The sequence below is a fragment of the Capra hircus genome, chromosome 10 (assembly GCF_001704415.2).
Source record: "Capra hircus breed San Clemente chromosome 10, ASM170441v1, whole genome shotgun sequence".
Taxonomy (NCBI): domain Eukaryota; kingdom Metazoa; phylum Chordata; class Mammalia; order Artiodactyla; family Bovidae; genus Capra; species Capra hircus.
This window is the reverse complement of record NC_030817.1, coordinates 53,438,041-53,460,573: the sequence shown is the minus strand read 5'-3', so window position 1 is coordinate 53,460,573 and position 22,533 is coordinate 53,438,041. Positions and strand designations below refer to the sequence as shown.

The following is a 22,533-nucleotide window of genomic DNA, read 5'->3' as shown; positions in this document are numbered from 1 at the left end:
TCTGGTTCCTCTGCCATTTGTAAATGTTTCTCTGTACTTCTGGAAGTTCTCAGTTCACATACTGTTGGAGCCTAACTTGAAGTATTTTGAGCATTACTTTGCCAGCATGGGAGATGTATACAGTTAAATGGTAGTTTGAACATTCTTTGGGATTGGAGTGAAAACTGACCTTTTCCAGTCCTGTGGCCACTGCTGAGTTTTCCAAATTTGCTGACGTATTGAGTGCAGCACTTTCAGAGCATCATCTTTTAGGATTTGAACTAGCTCAGCTGGAATTCCATCACCTCCACTAGCTTTGTTTGTAGTGATGCTTCCTCAGACCCACTTGACTTTGCACTCCAAGATGTCTGTCTCTAGGTGAGTGATCACACCGTCGTGGTTATCCAGGTCATTAATATCTTTTTTGTACAGATGTTCTGTGTATTCTTGCCACCTCTTCTTAAAATCTTCTGCTTCTGTTAGGTCCATACCGTTTCTGTCCTTTATTGTGCCCATCTTCACATGAAATGTTTCCTTGGTACCTCTCATTTTCTTGAAGAGATCTCTAGCCTTTCCCATTCTATTGTTTCCCTCTGTATCTTTGCATTGTACATTTAGGAAGGCTTTCTTATCTCTCCTTGCTGTTCTTTGGAACTCTGTATTCAGATGGGTATGTCTTTCCTTTTCTCCTTTGCCTTTCACTTCTTTTCTCAGCTATTTGTAAGGCCTTCTCAGACAACCATTTTGCCTTTTTGCATTTCTTTTTCTTGGGGATGGTTTTGATCACCGCCTCCTGTACAGTGTTATGAACCTCTGTACATAGTTCTTCAAGCACTCTATCAGATCTAATCCCTTGAATCTGTTTGTCACTTCCACTTCCATTAAGAAGGCTGAGCGCCGAAGAATTGATGCTTTCGAACTGTGGTGTTGGAGAAGACTCTTGAGAGTACCCTGGACTGCAAGGAGATCAAACCAATCAATCCTGAATATTCATTGGAAGGACTGATCCTGAAACTGAAACTCCCATACTTTGGCCATCTGATGCGAAGAGCCAACTCATTGCAAAGACTCTAATGCTAGAAGGATTGAAGGCAGGAGAAGGGGACGACAGAGGACAAGATGGTTAGATGGCAATACCTACTCAATCGACCTGAGTTTGAGCAAGCTCTGGGAGATGGTGAAGGGCAGGGAAGCCTGGTGTGCTGCAGTTCGTGGGGTCACAAAGGGTCAGGCGTGACTGAGCAACTTATCAAACAAGCCCCTGCGGTGACAGCAAACATAGAGTGGTATAGTCTCAAGAAAGAACGAAATACCTTTCAGCCTTGGCGGAGATTATATGTCTCTGACTGAACCGAATACATAGACAGGTGACCTCTTGGTATCTCTTTCTAAGGATCATCTGCCTCTATTACCATTTATATTTTCTTGAAGTCTATTAAGTGCCAAAGAAAGTTTTACTTCACACTTTCTTGTCACAGAGAAAAGAAACACATTAAGAAAAAAAAAAGAAAAACAGCTTCAGATATTTTGACAAAATAGAGATTGCCTGATGGAGAAGGCAGTGGCACCCCACTCCAGAACTCTTGCCTGGAAAATCCCATGGACGGAGGAGCCTGGTAGGCTGCAGTCCATGAGGTTGCTAAGAGTCGGACACGACTGAATGACTTCACTTATTTTCACTTTTCACTTTCATGCATTGGAGAAGGAAATGGCAACCCACTCCAGTATTCTTGCCTGGAGAATCCCAGGGACGGCAGAGCCTGGTGGGCTGCTGTCTGTGGGGTCGCACAGAGTTGAACACTACTGAAGCGACTTAGCAGTGGCAGCAGCAGAGAGACAGATTGAGATCCTGGGCCCCTAACCTTGCCCACATTGGTTAGTGAATAGCTTGGTAGACGTCAGAGAGTTGGTAAGAGGTCAGTGCCTGCCCCTCCCATCCTAGGTTGGTCTCCAAAAGGGAAAAACTGGGAACTGAGGTTATATCCATCATGCTACTGCTAAGTCACTTCAGTCGTGTCCAACTCTGTGCGACCCCACAGACGGCAGCCCACCAGGTTCCGCGGTCCCTGGGATTCTCCAGGCAAGAACACTGGAATGGATTGCCATTTCCTTCTCCAATGCATGAAAGAGAAAAGTGAAAGTGAAGTCGCTCAGTCGTGTCCAACTCTTAGTGACCTCATGGACTGCAGCCTACCAGGCTCCTCCGTCCATGGATTTTCCAGGCAAGAGTACTGGAGTGGGGTGCCATTGCCCTCTCCGTATATCCGTCAAAACCATGACTTAATCCACAGAGTCCCCAGCCTTCAGGGAAGAAAGCAGATGTAGTGAATAGTTCTTCTTGAGTAGCTCGTATACCTTTCCACTCACATATTATAGAAAGATCAAAAAGCACGGACAAACAACAACGAAAACAAGATCAGCATTTATTTTCATTTGAGGGCATAATTTTCCAAAGGTTTCTTCTGTGTTAAATATGTAGATTTTCCCTCCAAAATTGGATTATATTGTGTTTAGTTCTTTAGCTGTTTTTTTTTTAAAGTAGTACATTTCTACCACCACCTTATGTCAATAATTGTACTTCTGAAATACCATTTTTAGTGGTTGATGAATATGCAGATATCCAACATGACTCTTCCAGTTCACTACTGTTGGACATTTAGCTTGTTTATAAATTTGTCTTACCTTACAGATAGTGCTGTGATGAACACCCACGTAGGTAAATCCTTGTACCTTTCTTATCACTCCTTTAAAATATATTCCTTAAAGAGTAATTTCTAGTTCAGTGGATAGGCATGTTTTTTAAGGATTTTAGTATAACTGCCAGGTTGGCCTCCAGAAGAATCTCCTGTGAGAGAGTACTCTTACCAGTTTGCCCAGCTCTGTCACTCCATCCGTTCTTCAGGATTTTACCTTACCCTTTGGTACTGGTGTCCCCTGGGTCACGGCCAACTGTCTTTGCCATTAAAGATTTAAAGATAACAGACTTTTGTAACCTTCGTAGTTCTGCTTCATAGAAATGTTTCTGGTTGCCTTCTTTTTTTTTTCCAGAATGCATTCCTAGTTTGCAAAACCAATAAGAGATAAGTCAACTATCAAGCAATAACCAGAAACAAACCCCACATATATTTGTAAAATAAGGAATGTGCTTGTATAAATAACAAGTTTCTATTATATAGCCCAGGAAACTATCTTCACGGAAAAGAATCTGAAAAAGAGTATATATAATTGAGTTACTTTGCTGTACACCAGAAACTAATGCAACATTGTAAATAAGCCTTACTTTAGCTTTTAAAAATGTGCTTCTAAATAACATATGGATTAAAAAAAGAGATCTATTGAAAACTAGAATGTGTTTCATATTGAATAATCATGAAAATACTATATACCAAAACTCATGGGTTGCTACCTAAATGTAACTAAAAGGAACACTGACAGCTTTAAGAAAAGACTGAGCAATGAACATTAACGAGCTAGAAAGAATCTAGCTCAAGGAGTTAGCAAAAGTGAATGAGTCAACGAATAAACGAGTAAATGAATGAAATCCTTGAGGTCAGTACTCCTCATGCATCTTATTACACCTTCTCGTTTACAAAACCATGCTTAACAAATACGTGGGACTTGATGAGCATCAGCTCGGATTTGTTCAGTCTGAAAGCCCATGATTCTAAAAAGATGGTTTTTCCAAACTCTCAAGGGTAGAGTATTCCTAGTCTGATTGATCTGCCAAGATAATCCACCCAAGTGTCATTTAACTTCTTGGAGCAGTAGATTCTAACTTGGGGAATGAAAGATACCTAAAGAGTGGTGAATTTATTTGGTCTGGTTGAGACTGCCACAGTGTCCACTTAGGTTAGGGTGAGGCTGCACTTTCTCATCTCTGGGCATACAGAGAAGCATTCTGTGTTTATTCTACTAAAAATGTTTTGGAGATGAAGGTTAAAGATGAGTGCCTTTGTACCATTGTTATTAAGCATATAGCTTTCAATCATCAGAAGCCAAGAACAGGGCCTAGTCCTCTTCCTTCTACATAAGCAAATGTTTGTTGCAATTAAAGAAAGTTTTGCATGTGTAAGGGACAGAGGATTGGGCTCTGGGGACCCATTTTACTCAAGGAAAAAGAAGTGACTTTAATTTCATTAATGGTTTCCAGGATGATTGTGCTACAAGTTTAATTCTCCATTAAATATTCATGCCAACGGATGCTTCCTTTCCTGCCTTTAGTATCATTCAGCTCAAGCTGACACTAACCTGTTTTCTATTTCATAACTGAATCACAGGGCTTTTTCAGGAGAAGTCAGCAAAGCAATGCCACCTACTCCTGTCCTCGTCAAAAGAACTGTTTGATTGATCGAACCAGTAGAAACCGCTGCCAGCACTGTCGATTACAGAAATGCCTTGCCGTGGGGATGTCTCGAGATGGTGAGCTCTCGCAGCCTACGTTGCATAATAGCACAGGGTTGTGAAAGTACCTTCTGAAGCCTGGACCCAAGTCTGCCAGAATATGTCCCCTCTGTCCCTCACCACCCCCTCCAGTGACATCCTCTGGCATCCCTGTGGGTATCACAGCAGTTACTTCCTCATCCATAAACCATCCAGGTCAGCTCACTGGCAGATGCAGGGCAGGATGGGGGGCGGGGCATGGAGGAGATATGTCTATGTAGTCAGAACACCTTCAGATTTTTGATGTTTAAGTCATTGCAGGCAGATGAATTGATGGGAGGGTGGTAAGGTGTCACCTGAGGGTCTGGAAAAGGATACCTTCTAGAAGCATTTTTTTTTTTCTCATAGAAAACACAAGGCAGAGCTAATTGTTATGGGCTTTATACTAGTCAGCTTATTGGCAGTTGGGATGCATTAGCTGTTATGCTAACTGGATCCAAAGTCAAATATTTGTACATCCAGTATGTGTGAAAATAGTGCAAAGCAGGCCTCAATGACAAATGTTCTTTTCATTAAAACAAGCTATTTTAACAGTTGCAAAACAGTTTAGGATCTTCCTGGAAAACTGTCTTCAGTGCACTGAATAATTAACACCAGATTTCAAGGCTATTCTTATATAAGAAAATTGGGCTGATAGTACAATGGATACAGTCTAAGGACTTTTCTGAATATACTGGCTGGTTGGCTACCTTGAGAGATCCCTCTGAAGGAAACATCATGCCCAGTGGAGTTTCAGCCCCTGGAAAAATAACTTCTGGCTACTAGACAGGTGTCCTGGCGGTCTGCTTTCCCTAGAATCAGAAGTTCTCGGGCCTGTGGACCTACCCAGGCACAAGTTGTACACAGGATTGCCTCTTAGAATTTGTAGAACCGAAGGGAAATTTTGCGGATCAGAAGCTGCAAGTCATAAACCTTACACCATATCCTCAGAAATTCCTGTGATATGCAACTCTACAGATTTCAACTTCCAGTGGCCCTGAACTCACACAACTAGGTTTATCTCTTATGAATCTGTAAGTTAAAAATCACAGATGGGTGTGCATTTTCTCAAGACCTAATCCAGGGAATTCCCTGGTGGTCCAGTGGTAAGGACTCGTTGCTTCCACTGCAAGGGCCATGGGTTTGATCCCTGGTCAGGGAACTCAGATCCCACAAGCTGTGTGCTGTGGCCAAAAATGAAAACAAAACGCTGATTCCTTTATTTCACTTAGGGGATAGTATGATTGCTGTTTTTAACATTAAGAAAAGAGTTAGAACGCAATTCAGAGTCATGGCAGAACCAGTTTCCCCCTATTAATTAAAGGCATTAATCCCTTTGGGGGTTCTAGACTATTCTTTTCAAAAAGGATTAAGTACCTTCAGTATGCCTTGTGAAGATTTTGTATGTAAGTGACAGCTCACGTTATTGTGGGCTTGGAGTGAATTTGGGGGCTTATACAATTTTAGACAGGGCCTCCCTGGTGGCTTAGCAGCAAAGCATCCACCTGCCCTGGTTCCAGAAGATCCCCTGGAGGAGGAAATGGCAACCCACTCCAGTAGGTTTCCAGCCTGGGAAATCTCATGGACAGGAGGCTGGCAGGCTACAGTCCGTGGGGTCGCAGAAGAATCGGACATGACTTAGTGACTAAACGAGGACAGTTTAAGGCCTGAAATTCATAGCCCACATCAGCCTGACTGCTATCTAACCAGTCCCACCCAATTTGTGACCTGAGCCATGGATACTGGAAGTTGCCCAGAATCCTGCTCACTTGTTTCCTCTATGCAGAAGGAAACCACATCCTCCTTGGCAGGAAAAGGATCCCACAAATTGGGCTGGGCGCTGATTCCCAACTTCACTTCCATCTACCCTGCCTCCTGCCCCAAGACTCACAGAATTTTGTTGATGGTCAAATGGGTGTATTCATCTACCCATTCGGGTGTAAATTTAACCATAATCAGGAGACCTTAGTCCCTCCACCAGAGGCTTTATCTATACCTACTTAGGCTGAGAAATAAATGGGTTAGTGGAGGAGTTCAGACCAGGAAATCACAGGATTTTTTTTTTTTTCTCAGTTATCTGGATGTTTCAACAGAAATCATTTGAAATGCTAAATGAACTGGAAAGTTACTCCAGTCACTGTTCCACTTTAAATGTGGGGACACATGGCACAGAGAAGGGCTGTGAACACAAATTCTCCTGGCAGGGATCTTCCCCAGAGCCTACCATTTCCAAAATCCTAATATTCTTTTTCACTTGAGGCTCAATGAGAATAGCAGAACATATCCTTTTAAGATGGGTCTAAGGGTTTCAAAGGGGCCACATGACCTAGGAGCAGGCGAGGGGTAGACTCAGAAATGTAATCCAGGGAATTGCAAATGCTTCATGCAGTCTGTTGAGCTTGCTCCGGGAAGCCCCAGATTTGATCAGAAAGAAACTCATCTAAGTGTACGGATTAGTGAAATGAATGCATGTGGAGGTTTGATTGCTTGTGCCCTGATGTAGACCGGTGAGTCTGTGCATCCCTGTGCTGTGGTCTGAACACTAAGAAAAGAAGTGTCTAGACCAACTGCCTGGGTCGAGAGGGAACAAGCCCATCAAACCGCAGTTCAGTAGCTCCCACTGAGCATAGGGTTATGTGACAGTGTGAAAACGAAGCTGATCATTGCTCCAGGTCTCTTCTACCAGCCCTGGGTCTGTTTCTGAAACTTAGCTCCTCCAGGATATATCTTTGCTGTCAGGGATGTGGAGCAAGCCTATGTGAGGTAGGACTGTTTTCACCTCTGGATCCTGTCCTTATTTGGTGGTTATGTGGTTTTTGATTAAAATTATCTGCAATTTCAAAGGAAGTCCTAAAGAGGATACCAGAGAGGATCATGGAGAAAAACATATTGTATATGGTGTGGCTCGGCTTTTTTCTTCCAGCTGTAAAATTTGGCCGCATGTCGAAAAAGCAGAGAGACAGCTTGTACGCAGAGGTACAGAAGCACCGAATGCAGCAGCAGCAGCGAGACCACCAACAGCAGCCTGGGGAAGCCGAGCCGCTGACTCCCACCTACAGCATCTCGGCCAACGGGCTCACGGAGCTTCACGATGACCTCAGCAACTACATCGACGGGCACACCCCCGAGGGCAGCAAGGCAGACTCTGCCGTCAGCAGCTTCTACCTGGACATCCAGCCTTCCCCGGACCAGTCAGGTCTTGATATCAATGGAATCAAACCAGAACCCATATGTGACTACACACCAGCATCAGGCTTCTTCCCCTACTGCTCTTTCACCAACGGAGAGACTTCCCCAACTGTGTCCATGGCCGAACTAGGTAATGGCTTCTGTGTTTCCATCGGGATGTACTACTCATGCCTTTTGAAGGAAATGGGATATGTCTGGCTTTCCTCTTATAGGTTATGGTATTAAAATGATGCATCTAGGGATTTCCCTGGTTGTCCAGCGGTTAAGACTCTGCTTCCATTGCAAGGGGTACAGGTTTGTTGCTTGGTCAGGGAACTAAGATCCCACATGCCACACAGCAAAAAAAAAAAAAAAAAGAAAAAAGATGCATCTAGAAGAGCAATTCCGGAGAAGGAGATGGCACTCCACTCCAGTACTCTTGCCTGGAAAGTCCCATGGACGGGGCAGCCTGGTGGGCTGCAGTCCATGGGGTCACTAGGAGTCGGACACGACTAAGCGACTTCACTTTCACTTTTCACTTTCCTGCATTGGAGAAGGAAATGGCAACCCACTCCAGTGTTCTTGCCTGGAGAATCCCAGGGATGGGCTACTGTCTATGGGGTCGCACAGAGTCGGACACAACTGAAGCGTCTTAGCAGCAGCAGCAGCAGGGCGATTCACCTTCACCACTGGGAGAGTGAAAGTGATAGTTGCTCAGTCATGTCCAACTCTTTGTGACCACCTGGACCGTAGCCCTCCAGGCTCCTTTGTCCGTGGAAGTCCCCAGGCAAGAATACTGGAGTGGGTAGCCATTCCCTTCCCCAGGGGATCTTCCTAACCCAGGGATCAAACCCAGGTCTTCTGCATTGCAGGAGGATTCTGTACCATCTGAGCCAGCTGGGTAGTCTCCCTTGGAAGCACTTCATAATTCTACCTTTCCCCTTGCTTTTGACTGTCCACTGTCTCCCATCACATATCCGAGAAACTGACTGACCTCTCAGCTTTAGAGCTGAGACAGCATGAACTTAAAGCAGTCTTAAATTCCATACAAAACTATAAGCTCAGGAAATGGCTCCACCAACTTCTTTGCTTTCGTTACACTCTAAGTATTGATTTATACTGAAAGTGATAAAAATGGCAACCCACCAACTTAACCTGGCCCATAGACATGGTTTTTTAACCAATGCAGAGCTTTACAATTTTTGAATTAGTTGCTAAAAATTTAAACCTGGAGGGTTCCATCTGAAAGTTCAGATTTTCAGTTTCTTGTGGGGGCGGGGGTGGGGGATGATCTAATTACACTGGATCAGTATTTGTAAATGTCAACAACCAACTGGTACTAGTCAAGGCCTCCCACCTTTCAAATGGGTCCATCCCACTCGGCATTTATATCACTTCCCAGTCCCTGTATGCATCTCACCTTTATAAACATTAAAGGGAAATTGGCTTCTTTACTTTCCAAAATTCTGGTGATGGATGTTAATGACAAAACTGATGTATTTCATAGAAGACTCACCATGCAAAAAAAAAAAAACAAAAACCCTGTCATCTCCTCATTCCTGTGACATTGGTGCTTCTTGGGAGATGTGACCTAGAAATGTTAGCACAGACAATGGAAAGCTTTTCATTTCAAGGGAGTCGTGTTATAACATCCTCTGTTATATTTAATCGATTTTTAAGTACAGCACTATTATTAGAGAAACTTTGATAAGGGCCTTTGCTGTTTGTGAATTTGATCTGTTTCACCCCGTGGTTCCTCATACAAGGTTATAATCCTCTGGGATATTTCAATTAGTTGCTGTGGGGGTGACTAAGTTAAGACCAGGAGAGAAGGAAGACTTCACATGGAAAAGAACCAGCAGGTTCTGACTTGAGCACAGATGTCCTTGGTTCACAGAAATAACGGTTGTGTTCTTTAGATGGTTTCCTCTACCTCTGTACCCCACAAAACAGTTTTTAAGTGAAATTTATATTTCCAGTAAAATCTTTCTACAAATATAACAAATTGAATGTTCTTTACGGTTTTTACACAAGCACCTTTTTATGGGTCTAAATTTAAATCCTCAAGGGCAGGGACATTTTAAGCCTGGTCTTTAACCACTGCACAGCATTAAAGGTGTAGCACAGCTCTTTTGATTAACAGAGAAACCTCTGAACTAGAAGCCAAGCTGAGCAGAGGTAGGTTTGATTTTTTTTTTTTCTTGAACTAGAACAAAAACCTTCCGTTTTTGTCATGAGATCTTGGTTGGCTGAACCTTAAGCAGAGCTGTAATGAAAGTAAAATTTTCAGAAATGAATAAGGATTTGATTGAAAGCTGACTTGATATCATGAAAGATGACCTGACTCACTTTAGGTGTGCTTCCACCTTATGATAAATACGAGTGACTCTCTCCTGTTTGCTGGTCGGATGTTCAGCCCGGAGGTAACCCACACAGCTTGGCCTGTGTGTGGCCCCTGAACATGGCACTCGGGCTGAAAGTGCACTCAGTTTCCCCAGCCCCTCTTTCCTGACCAGGCTCTTTCCTCTGCCACAGCCGTCACCTCCCAGGGAGCCCGGGAGCCCTGTGCTTTCATCCATTCTCCACTTTCTCCTAAACAAGGGATTGTTCACATGTATTGTAGCATTTTCCACAATGAATAAAATTAAGTCATCATCAGGATTTTCCGCAAACCCAAAACTCTATCTGGAAAAAGGATGTAATGGGGCTCTGATTTTCTGTCCCATTTACATGTGTAAAATAGTTTGAGGGGTTAAGAGTGGCTTAAAAGTGGTCAAAGACTTTGCTAATGCTTCTGTAAAGCTCTCCGAAATTCCCTGACATTTCCTTTAGGGTTTAAGTCCCTGCTCTTTCTTCAACTAAAAACTCCATTTTAGGCTAAATTTTGTCATTAGATTTTAAACAAATGAAACCACTTGTGCAATTGGAAAATAAATTATAAATTAACATATCCTAAGATCAACTCTTTCTGTAATAGTATCTACACTCCGTTACTTTTAGTGAAATATATCTGACTTTCTGGCTGCGAAATTTGCCCTTTATGTATTGGATGGGCCAAAAAGTTTGTTGGGGTTTTTCTGTAACATCTTATGGAAAAGCCCAAGCAAACTTTTTGGCCCACCTGATACACTTAGTACCTCAGTTGCATACTCCAGATAAACAATCTACGTTCATTTTCTTAGAAAGTTGGCTTGGAAATTCACTGGCGTGCCAGTGGTTAGGACGTGGTGCTTTCACTGCCATGGGTCCTTGGTTCCATCCCTGGTTAGGGGATCTAGTTTCAAGTTTCATTTAGGTGATCCTGGCTCTGTTTTCACACAAACAAATCTGCCTAGGGGACCAGGATCCAGCAAGCCAAGTGGTGAAGCAAAAAAAAAAAAAAGAGAGAGAAATAAAACAGCTAATTGCAGTTGTTACTATAATTACTAAAGCCTTCTATGAGAGACAACTGAATGTTGGGCAAAGCATGAGACAAGAAGTCAGCTTATATGGGTGATTCTAGCTTTGCTGCAGGTTGTGCAACCTAGTATAAGTCACGTTACCTCTGTAAGCTGCAATCTCCCCACCCATGGAATATAAAGATTCAGAGCATAGATTCTGGAGCTTTTGTATATGTTTGAATCACTGTCCACTTGCCAGCTATGACACCTTGAAAAGTCACTTAACCTCACCGTGGCTTGGTTTTTTCATCTGTAAAATGGGGATAATTTGTACAATTGTCATTAGTATCTTTCCCCCTAGAACTGTCATAAAGACTAAGGACAAAATATATATGTGTGTGTGTGTGTGTATGACTGTGTATGTGTATATGTATGTGTGTATGTATTTGTGAGCATAGCACATAGTAAACTCTACCTCAGTGTCAACATTTATCATCATTGTTAATGTTATTACCTACAAAGTGAGGAGAATTTAGACCAGATAATATCTAAAGTTCCATCCCACTATGAAAATCTGTGACTTAGAAGACAGGATTTCTATCTGAAGAATCTAGACCTTGGCTCTACTGATGCGCAGTCATGGTTGAGGAAGTGAGCTGATTCGCTTGTCACAAAATGAGTTACCCAACTGAGCTCAGACCAGAAAACAGGTCTCCTAACTCTTAGTTCCAAGGTATTTCACTATACCAGACTGTTTGTCTGAGAGACTGCACTAACTCCTTAGCTTTTACTCCATCTGAGCATTTTCTTCTCTGCTGAAATGGAGACTTAAAATTAGGAAAGTGTCTAAAATCTTATCCTTGCCAAATCAAGTATGAATTTTGATCAAAGGCAGCTGGTGAGAATGCAGCCACTGCCCTCTGCTGGTCATGGAACATTGCATCATTTGTTATTTCTTCTAAAAGCTGGACTCAAACAGGTAGGGGCGACAATTTTTAGGATGAAACGAAACAAGAAGATGATTGACCGTGTTAACTAGAGAAAAACAGGATCTGGAAGATAATACCGAGAGCCTCTTCCCATTCTTCCCCTTCCAGGATTCTCCCAGCTTCCCTGTGAACCCTTCATCTGCATCATTTTCCCCCCCATATTTATAAAAATTGGTTTACTGTTTACACATTTATTTTCTTGTTTATGCGTCCCCATTATTTTTGTCTTTACTCCCCACTTCTCTTCACAAGCATCACTGATTCTGAGACAAATAATTTACTGGTTTCTCCCTCTTTCTATCTCTCAGTTTCTGTCTCTCTTTCCTGTATTTTTTCCTTTCATCTATGTTTTATTGTTTATGATGTTTACTTATGTTGTTTTCACGTCTGTATGTTGCCAAGGAGGGCTATTGAGTTTACTGTGTTTCAGTTTCCCTAAGGAGATTCTAGTTTCAAGCTTCATTTACGTGATCCTGGCTCTGTTTTCACACAAACAAATTTTATTCTGTTTGAAGAAAGCAGTAACAAACTTGTAAATAAATAGTCTTATTAGTGTTCCTAAGTTTGCACTTGACACCATTGTTTTAAATAACTTTCTTATTCTATATTCAAGATGCAAGAAGGGGATCACTTTGGGGTATGATTTTGTATTCTTGGAATCTTATCCATTTTCCTTTAGAATACTTCTTTTTTTAGCCACATCCACAGCTTGCAGGATCTTAGTTCCCCAACCGGGGAATGAATCCACACCTGCTGCAGTGGACGCCTGGAATCCCAACCACTGGGCCACCAGGCAGTTTCCTTAAAATACTTCTTTAATTGTCCTTCCCTTCTGTAACAATTATTAGCAACTTATTTCATGCTGTTAGTCCCTTACATCAAGATTTCAGCAGCCTTCTCATTGGTCCTCCAACCTCTCCACCCTTCAGTCCACCAGCGGTAGAACTACATGTTCTGTTTCCCCAAGTACAGTTTTCATTATGTCAGCTCCCCCTTGAGAATCCCACTGACTCATTTTGTCAGTCAAGTCCATACTCTCAGTCTCCACATTCAGATCCTTCAGGATTTGGACTCTTACCTACCAATACTCCTGTTTTGAATCATCACTTTATCACATCTTCCTATCTCCTACAAATGCCACATTTGTTCTTTCAATTACCATCCCTCGAATGGGGAACAGGCCCACTGCCTCACACCACTGGCCTCTGCCTACCAAACCCTCCCCGTTCTTCAAGGTCCAGTCCAAATGTTCTTCTTCTGCCAAGAAGCATCGCCTAATTTTCCTCATCTCTCCCTTCCCTGATAGCACCTATTACCTTTGTTTTTCTTTCTCTTCTGATATGATTCAACCTTATGCTGTCTAATGTCTTGAATTGTCCTTTCCGCGTGTCTGTACATGTTCACCAGATTATAAGTTCCTTGAGAAACTTATTTGGCTTCTATTTCTTTAATATCTCCAAAATCCTTATACTTCAGTATAAGAACAAATGTTTTATGTAACAGATGCTGTGTTATCCTCTCTGTTCTGAGTGCTCAACTGATTTAATTCTCACAGAAGCCCTATAAAATAGGTACTATTTTTCTCATTTTACAGATCAGGAGACTGAAGCACAGAGAGGTTAAGTAACTTACCTAAGGTCACAGAACTACTAAATAGCAGAGCTGAGATTCCAACCCAGTCAATCTGGCTGCAAAGTCCAGCTCTTAACCACCACACTATATATAACGACTGGGCAGGCTTTCAGCAATGCTTGTTCTGAATTTTGCAGGAAAAGCAAACACCACACATAATTGTCGTCATACAAAATACCATTTCCTAATTTTTCAGAGTAGTCCCTCCCCATAAAAGTATGTGGCAGATGTGTCTTCATAAAAATGCTAAGTAGAGATTGTGTCAGTCATTTCTCACGACTTGTCTAGGTCGATATTTGCTTACTCCCAGACACTAGTGTAAAGCCACAGAAAGTCAAGATTAGCAGGGTCTTTGAAGGCATGCAATCTTATTGTTAAATGTTGGCTTTGCCTGTCCTTCTTCCTGCTCTAAAACACAGAATAGTTCCAGATTACTTACTTAAATATGGTTTAATTACTTACTTAAACCTGGTTCAGCCTGTTGCTTTATACTTGTTACCTTTTAAATTGAATAATTGAGTAGGGAAAACACTGATTATCCAAAGAAGAATGGCTTTTCATGTTGTGATCTCCTGTTTTTCTCCTTAGAACACCTTGCACAGAATATATCTAAATCACATCTGGAAACTTGCCAATACTTGAGAGAAGAGCTCCAGCAGATAACGTGGCAGACTTTTCTACAGGAGGAGATTGAGAATTATCAAAACAAGGTAAACTCTGAACAGTCTTACCTAAGATTGAGGCAACGCTGGGAGATGTAAAAGATTTGAATACAAACAGACCAAAAAATGAATGTCTTTCATCAGATACCAGATTTCTATTTAATAATCTTTCTTCCAGAGCTGATTATGTTCCTGGGGCTTTGTCACCTTACTGAAATGTCACTGTGCAACATTTCAGAAATAGCACAGAGATTCTATTGTTCTGATAACTGTACATGTTTGTCCCATCATTTATCTACAGGGGGCTAGATTAAGCTGCTTCCAGAAGCCTCAATGAGTTGGGATTTTTCCCAATATCACAATGGGAGATTTCACGGTCTGGAAGTCGATGTAAAATAATCTTAGCCTCATGGTTTCAGAGGTTAAAAAGGAGTTTAGAGAATATGTGTTAAAAAAAAAAAAATGTGGAAACTGTGATCCTAACTCCAGTCTGAATCTAGCAATGTGAGACTGACAAGCAGTGCGGCTGCTCCTCATCTATTACTATAAGACACACTGCTCAACAGATTACTTAAATGGGAGGGCAGGGCTGGAAAAGGGGCACATTTAATTATCCATTCTGCTTAGTAAAAGAAAATGCTTCGATTTCCCCTCCAAATCATGGTGGAAATGCTGGCTTAGGACGTACCGTGGAGATTATTGAGGTTAATCCTCCTCTTCATCTAACAAGGAAACTAACATCCCTTAGCATATGGCTGGAGATTGAAAACATCAGAACTAGACCATGAGCCCTGGCTCCTAATTCAGTATTTCTCCCACTCTCTTATATTGGTGGAAACAGCCTTAAACTACGATTGGGAAAGTAAGTGAGCAGCAAGACGGACCCAGGTTAGCCTGTAACTAAATTGGAGTGTGGCTATATAAAAAGGCGTTAAGCATGACAGGTTGGGAAATAGCAGCGCATCACCTTGTTTGCCTTTGAGGTAACACGAGCAGCCACAGTTACAATGGGAAGCAGGAAAGCATTACACAACCACAAGGTGTGCAAAATAGGATTCCGAGCCAGAAATGCTGGGGTTTAAATCACAGCTCCAGTACCGCCTAGCTGTGAAACCTCTTTGAGCGTTTGTGTTCATTTATGGCAAATGAAAGAACGTTCTTGTGAAAGTGAAATGAGGCAAGGATGTCAGAAAGCACCCAGCTCATAGCAGGCGCACAGGAAATGTAACTGACTCCCCTTTCTTCCCTTCCTCAAGTAAAGTGGTATGAAATTCCCCGAGGCCAAGTAATTGCTTAAAAGGAGAGATTCTACTTTCCCGCTCTCTGGGGCCCAGGGTTAAAGCAGCGGCATGCGTGACTTTCCTCATATGGGTTTTCATCTTCTGCTGCATATATGCCCATAACATCTCCCCCCTGCCCTTTGCTAACAAAATGGCAAGAGAGGAATTGAAGGAGACAAGAAAGAACTTGGAAGCAATCATTGTAACCTGAGTAACTGGCCAACTGTTTATTCTTAAATCCTCTAGCTTTGGGGGATCTATTTCCAAAGAAAGATTGTACACAATAGGAAAACTTAAAACGACTGAGTCAAAGATATGGGTAACCGTGGATGTTAATATATTTTCCTCTTCAACAGCAGCGGGAGGTGATGTGGCAATTATGTGCCATCAAAATTACAGAAGCTATACAGTACGTGGTGGAGTTTGCCAAACGCATTGATGGATTTATGGAACTATGTCAGAACGATCAAATTGTGCTTCTCAAAGCAGGTATGTGCTTTGCAAGTGAATTTTGAGATTTCTTCCTAACCTGCTTTCACCAGCTTATTAAAGAAATGCTTGGTAAGGAAGGTGTCGGGAACAGTTTTTCTCCAAATGATAATAGCTCAGGTTTCACTTGAAGAAACTAAGGAATTTTTTTTTTTAATGTTTGAGTTATTTGAAGGAAACATTCTCTCCATTTTGCTTCTTCTCTCTGTGAAAAGATTAATTTGAAAGACAGCTGCATTCCCCAGTCCTAACCATCACCTGTGTTTTGTTCCTGTGCCCCAGGTCCTCAGGATGTTTTGATAATTTGTTAGGAAGATGGCTGTTTATGGAATTCAGAGAGATATCCCTGGCTTTTTGCTTGCTTGTTTTAATAACAGGACTCTATGTGTTTCTGGGCTTCCCAGGTGGCTCAATGATAAAGAATCTGCATGTCAGTGTAGGAGAACCAGCGACTGCTGGTTCCATTCCTGGATCAGGAAGATCCCCTGGAGTATGAAAATGACAACCTGTTCCAGTATTCTTGCCTGAAACATTCCATGGACAGAGGAGCCTGGAGGGCTGCAGTCCATGGGGTTGCAAACAGTCAGACACAACTGAGCACACACGCACACATGTGTTTCTAGCAACTCCAAGACTGTATTTTTGCAGGACACAATCAGGCCTTAGCTTAGGCAGAAGTCTTTAATTACCCTAGTGAACTCTGCCCTTCTAAATAAAGAGATAAGATGACTGAGTGCCCATGGGCTAAGCCCAGCCCTGTTGACTCAGAAGGGGGGTCTCTAAGGTCAAAATCAACTCGCCAAGACAGAATAACCCATTCCATTTCTGCCTTTGCTCAGGTTCTCTAGAGGTGGTATTTATCAGAATGTGCCGTGCCTTTGACTCTCAGAACAATACAGTGTACTTCGATGGGAAATATGCTAGCCCCGATGTCTTCAAATCCTTAGGTAAGAAAACCTCTGGGTGCTTGGTCTTCAAATCAGGGCTAGGGGAAAAGATGGGAGTTGGGTGATAGCTCTTGAACAAAATGGAAATCGTGGAGTTTTTTGGATATAAGAGTTAAAGGATGTTATACACTAATGCATACCTGTGTTAATAATACTTTCTGATTAATTACCATAGAAAATTTACACAGCTCAAATGCTTTGTGTCCATATGATATGTAAAGGTCTAGAGTTTCATTTTATCTATTTGGTCATCAAAGAAATTTATGTTATATATTCTTCAGTTCCCTTCCAGATTTTAAGAACCAGGTTTGCAGGGGATATGTTTATTCAGTAAACTGGAAGATATGATTTGCTACATAAAATCAAGCAAAGACCTGAAAGTCTGCCCTTCCATACCCCTCAAATAACAATGTTAATGAGATATCAAAGAAAGAAAGTATAGTTAAGTGAAACTGTGGCATATACCTTAGAAAAAAGTTATTTTAGATGTCTATAAATAAAGTGAGATGAAGTTATTAAGATTGGGATAGTATCCAAGATATGTTGTTAAATGATTTCAAAAACAATTAAATGGCATATATATTTGAGAATATATATTTGAGAGGTATATATATATATATATACTTGAGAATAGCCCTTTGACATTTAACTATATGCACATAATATGGAAATCTGAAAGAACAGACACCAAACTTAACCAATTTTGGGGGGTGGATATTTTTTTATGGGACTTTCACATTCTACGTTTTCAGTTCTATGATAATTATAATGGTTTTACTACCATAAAGTGTCATTTGTTTTCATTTTTAAGCATGTTGTTTTAACACGCTTGTTTGTTTTAAGGAAAACAAAAAATGAGTGAAATTAGCATTGCAGACTATAGCTGTTCGACTCTGTTGGTTAAGAGTGTGGGCTCTGAAGTTAGGCATCTAGCTTTGACTCTCAGGCTGTTACTTCCTCCCTGTGGAATCTTGGGTACATTCCTTTTCTTCCCAAGTTTGTTTCCTCGCCTTTACAGTGGGGGTAGTAACAATACTACTTTCTTCATAGGGCTGTTGTAGTATCGATAGAATGCCCAGAGAGTCCTCTCGGAGCAGCACCTGACATAGTAATCACCTAATAACAGTTCACTGTCAATGGTACTTCCCTGGCAATCCAGTCCTTAACGCTCTGTGCTTCCTCTGCAGGGGATACTGATTAAATCCGTGGTCAGGGAACTGAGATCCCACATGCCATGTGGTGTGATCAATAAAAGAATACATGTATATATCTTAAATTACAATATTTTTAAAAACTCCCTCTCATTGTGAATGATGATATTGGTAGTAACGGTGATGGTGGCTAAACTGATTTTTTCTTTTAAGGTTTGAAAGTATTAAACTACAAGAAATGTTATTGGTATTCTCTCTGATCTTCAACTTGTAGATCTCTCTTCACTTTTTTCCATCTTTTTTTCTCTAGGATAATAACTAAAATCCTAACCTGTCTTTAATTTTGGCAGGTTGTGAAGACTTTATTAGCTTTGTATTTGAATTTGGAAAGAGTTTATGTTCTATGCACCTGACTGAAGATGAAATTGCATTATTTTCTGCATTTGTCCTGATGTCAGCAGGTAAGATAACCAAGTACAATGGTTTTTAAACTGTCCAAGTAAAGAATTTTTACAAGTACACAACTTAGAATGGCTATAGAATATTCAGAGGGATACCAAGAGAGACTGCCATCCTCGTTAAAATCTAATTTTCAGTTTTTCAGGTAACAATCCCTCTGCTACACACATTTATACATGTCCTATTTTAAGAAGACCTCATGCTATTCTGATAAACTCTTAAGAGATGAGAATTGAATAAAACCCTGTCTACAATTAACCTCCTGATAACAAGGAAAATGCTGTGGTAGAATAGGCTTGCCCTCCTTAACACCAATCTCCAAGATAACATGGTGTTTAAAACCTTCTCTTTTTTCTTAAAGTCCATTTGGATGTCACCCACAAGTTTATCGAAATTTAATCTCTGTTTTTAACCAGTACTGCCTCTTGGTGATAATCACTTTTGAAAATTTGCTATCTTCCTTTTGGAATTCTTAGTCATAAAGATTCTATCCTAAACTAACAACCCTTAATTAATTTGGCATTCTCTTGACAATTTTAGTTCCCTTGTACTCGTAAGACAATTTTCATATTTTTTGTGATGGCTAGGAGAATTGATATGAGTATTTCATTCAGAAACGTAATTTTTAGAAAGTGTTGAGGGGCTGTGGTGGTTTCATTTGCACTTGTTTGAGCATGGTTTTAGATTTAAATGACTATCTTTTTGGAAGAGGAGGACCCTCCTTTCCTTCAGATGTCAATAAAAATGGAAAGGCTTAGCACTCTGTTCTGTGTCATAGATTAGCTTTCTTCTTCTTTAGGAGCAAATTTTGAATGAGGGGTGAAGGTGGCCTAAGAGTCCCTGACTCTGCATTGTGGTGTAATAATCTGTGTCTAAGAGTCAGGAGGAATTGGGTGTTCTGACACCATGCTGGAAGTCTAAGGAGTCTGGTTTTTCACATTTAGATCGCTCATGGCTGCAGGAAAAGGTAAAAATTGAAAAGCTGCAACAGAAAATTCAGCTAGCTCTTCAACATGTCCTACAGAAGAATCACCGAGAAGATGGAATACTAACAAAGGTGAGAGCTAAGGTTTCCAGCTGACACAGCTGACTTATCCCTTGCCAACGTTCACACCAATCATGTTTGTAAGTCATGCCACCAGACCCCAGAATTCTCAGTAAGTGACAAGCTACTGAAAAGAAAGAAGTATCTCCATTTCAGAAAATTCTCTTGTGCCAAAATTCAGGTTAAGTCTGTCTATTATCATTGGTTATAAAGTGTCCTGGAATAATGGAGCAATGATAGAATTTTTTTTAAAGTATTAATCATTCTGAAACCACCCCCCTACCCTATTCCATAAGAGATGGGCAGAAGGCAGAGTTAATGTCCCATACTGATATAAACTAGAGAACTTGGAATTTAGAAGAAGGAAGTGATGAAGGACTAAAGCATCCAGAATAACCGTCTATTTTAATTTTAGTTCTATTTCCATTAAATTCATTAATAATCAACAATAAATGGCTTTTGTATTTTCTTCATCAGTTTCTCATTACTACCCTATATGCAAAACATAAGATTTCTTTTGTGCTTATTATCTTTCACAGTAAAGATATAATTAGGATGGCAATTTAAAATAGGCTAATACCCTTCAGTGCTACTGCTAGTAGTATGTATTTAGTCTTAGAAAAATCAGCCCTGTTCTTTCTTGGATTATTTTATTTGTTTTATTGTTCCAGATGATGATTTGAAAGGTTTGGGGTTTTCTTCCTGTTTACTTTCATTCTTTTCTCCTGATAGCGAGGCAAGGTCAGAAAGAAGTTGGGGGTTAATTGCAGTTTGTTTTTGATTTTGCATCTCTTAAATGAGACACTGAGGCAGGAATGGGAAATGGAAGAAGACCTCTTCTCCATCTTCTTGCCCCAAGGCCAGGATACCATTAGGGTCTTTGATTATAGAGAGCACCTAACACATAACAGATGGTCAAGACTGATGTTCTGGTGAAACATTTCTTAGGATTGTTCTGAGTTGAATATTCTGTGCAGTACAGTGCTTTAGAGTTTAAAAAGCATCTGTGCAAGTCATGCTGCTGTCCTCAGCAGGTAAATAGTCAATGCTGAGACTCCACCAGTCATGTTAACTTTCCCCCCCGCCCCCAAACGAGGGCCCTTTGCTCAGACCCAGAATTGCTTTGTTCTAAGCAGAGCTCTTTCTAGAGAAGAAACTTGTTGTCGTTGGAGTTAGCTAGTATTCCTTTTGCATAAAATGTGTAACAGATGGCTTTCCCTGTAGTAGCAGTGACTTTATCTACCCGTGGCTGCCCCTTTGCCTGCTTCTCTGTTCCCTGCCACCACATCTCTTCCTTTTCCCCAGTGGTAAAAGGTGGGGTTCAGGATGATAGAGCAGAAAGCATGTTGGAACAGGAGGAGGAAGTAAGAGACTTGAGTTCTTTTGCTTATGAACATCTTTCCGGATTACAGATTATCGAAGACAATATTTGTCTTCAAAATCATATTTAACATATACCTGGTATTCTCTATCATTTATTTTTACCATCCCTCTATTACTAGATGTTTAAGCTGTATCAAGTGTGTTTCATCATTGTAAACGGCGTTGTGACGCTCGTCCAGATTCCCTGATTTTTGATTCTTGCATTTCTTCTCTCCTGACCCCATGTCCTTTCTTCCACTTACAGTTAATATGCAAGGTGTCTACATTAAGAGCCTTATGTGGACGGCATACAGAAAAGCTAATGGCGTTTAAAGCAATATACCCAGACATTGTGCGACTTCATTTTCCTCCATTATACAAGGAGTTGTTCACTTCAGAATTTGAGCCAGCCATGCAGATTGATGGGTAAATGTATCACCTAAGCACTTCTAGAATGTCTGAAGTCCAAACAATGAAAAGCAAACAAACAAATCAATTAACCGAGACACTTTATATGGCCCTGCACAGACCTGGAGCGCCAACACACTGCACATTCTTTGGTGATCGGGGTCAGGCAAAGGAGGGGAAACAATGAAAACAAATAAAAGTTGAACTTGTTTTTCTCATGCATATGATTTCCATTATGCCTACAGATATGGACCCTTTTTCTGTCTCGACTTCTTGATCGTTGACCTCTGTTTACAGCAGAAGGCGGGTACTAAAGTTGGAAGATGTCCTTTTCTTGTAGCTCACTGCCCACAGACTTTCTACAGAGTCACCCATCTGTCGGTAACCACAGAGGGTCCAGCACTAATCGGTGACTGGTGTGCATAGCGGAGGTTGCAGCATTACTTTGCACAACTTGCTCTTTGTCTCATGAAGGAAGTTTTTATTTTTTTCACCGATTATTGCCAGTCAGCAGGACGGCACGAAAAGGGTCCATGGCACTAGCAACAATAGCATTATAATATATTACAGGGTAAATGGGCATGAAGACTATATATAGCTAAAAAGAGATATTGTTTATATATTGTTTTAATTAATATAAAATGTAGTTACTGGAGTAGCTTTTCCTGTTGAATTGATAAGGCACTTTCATTTTGCACCTTTTTTCTTTAAATTAAATGCTAGCGTGTTCACTGTCGTGTCGCATGTGCACCAGAAACACAGGTTTAACTGAGAAGGCTTGGAAGGTACGTCGGGAGGTATTTATGCTGCTGTTTACACAAATATTTTTAAAAGACTGGCTGGTCATATCTAGAAATCATGCTGTTGGATTAATTTTTTTTTTTTTTTTTTACATGTGAATTTGGAATTAGACACAGAACTCTCCCTAAATTGTACTTTGCTTTTTGGATAAGTTTAAGGATAGATGTGTTTATGCTTCATACAAAGTTGAGTGATTGATTGGGGTGGATGTACGCCCTCATGCACAGTATTTTTCCAAAGCTTTTGAGCATGCCACCTCATGGAGATTAGGGAGTGGGGGGATGCTCGTTTCACACAGTTGAGTAGACTCAGTCTCAACTTGGAATTCTTAGGCTTTAAGAACAGATCAGTAACCAGAATAT

At 41.0% G+C, this 22,533-nt stretch overlaps 1 protein-coding gene across 3 annotated transcripts in view; it reads left to right on the top strand.

Moving 5' to 3' along the window:
* Positions 1-22,533, top strand: part of RORA (RAR related orphan receptor A) — an 807,273-nt gene that overhangs the window by 776,133 nt on the left and 8,607 nt on the right. For 2 of the 3 annotated variants that reach the window (XM_018053543.1, XM_018053544.1), the window contains 8 exons: positions 4,257-4,398; positions 7,322-7,717; positions 14,156-14,277; positions 15,866-15,998; positions 16,838-16,945; positions 18,447-18,557; positions 19,500-19,612; positions 21,228-21,388. In XM_018053543.1, coding sequence (XP_017909032.1) covers positions 4,257-4,398; positions 7,322-7,717; positions 14,156-14,277; positions 15,866-15,998; positions 16,838-16,945; positions 18,447-18,557; positions 19,500-19,612; positions 21,228-21,388 — 1,286 coding nt within the window. 3 annotated transcript variants of the gene reach the window in all.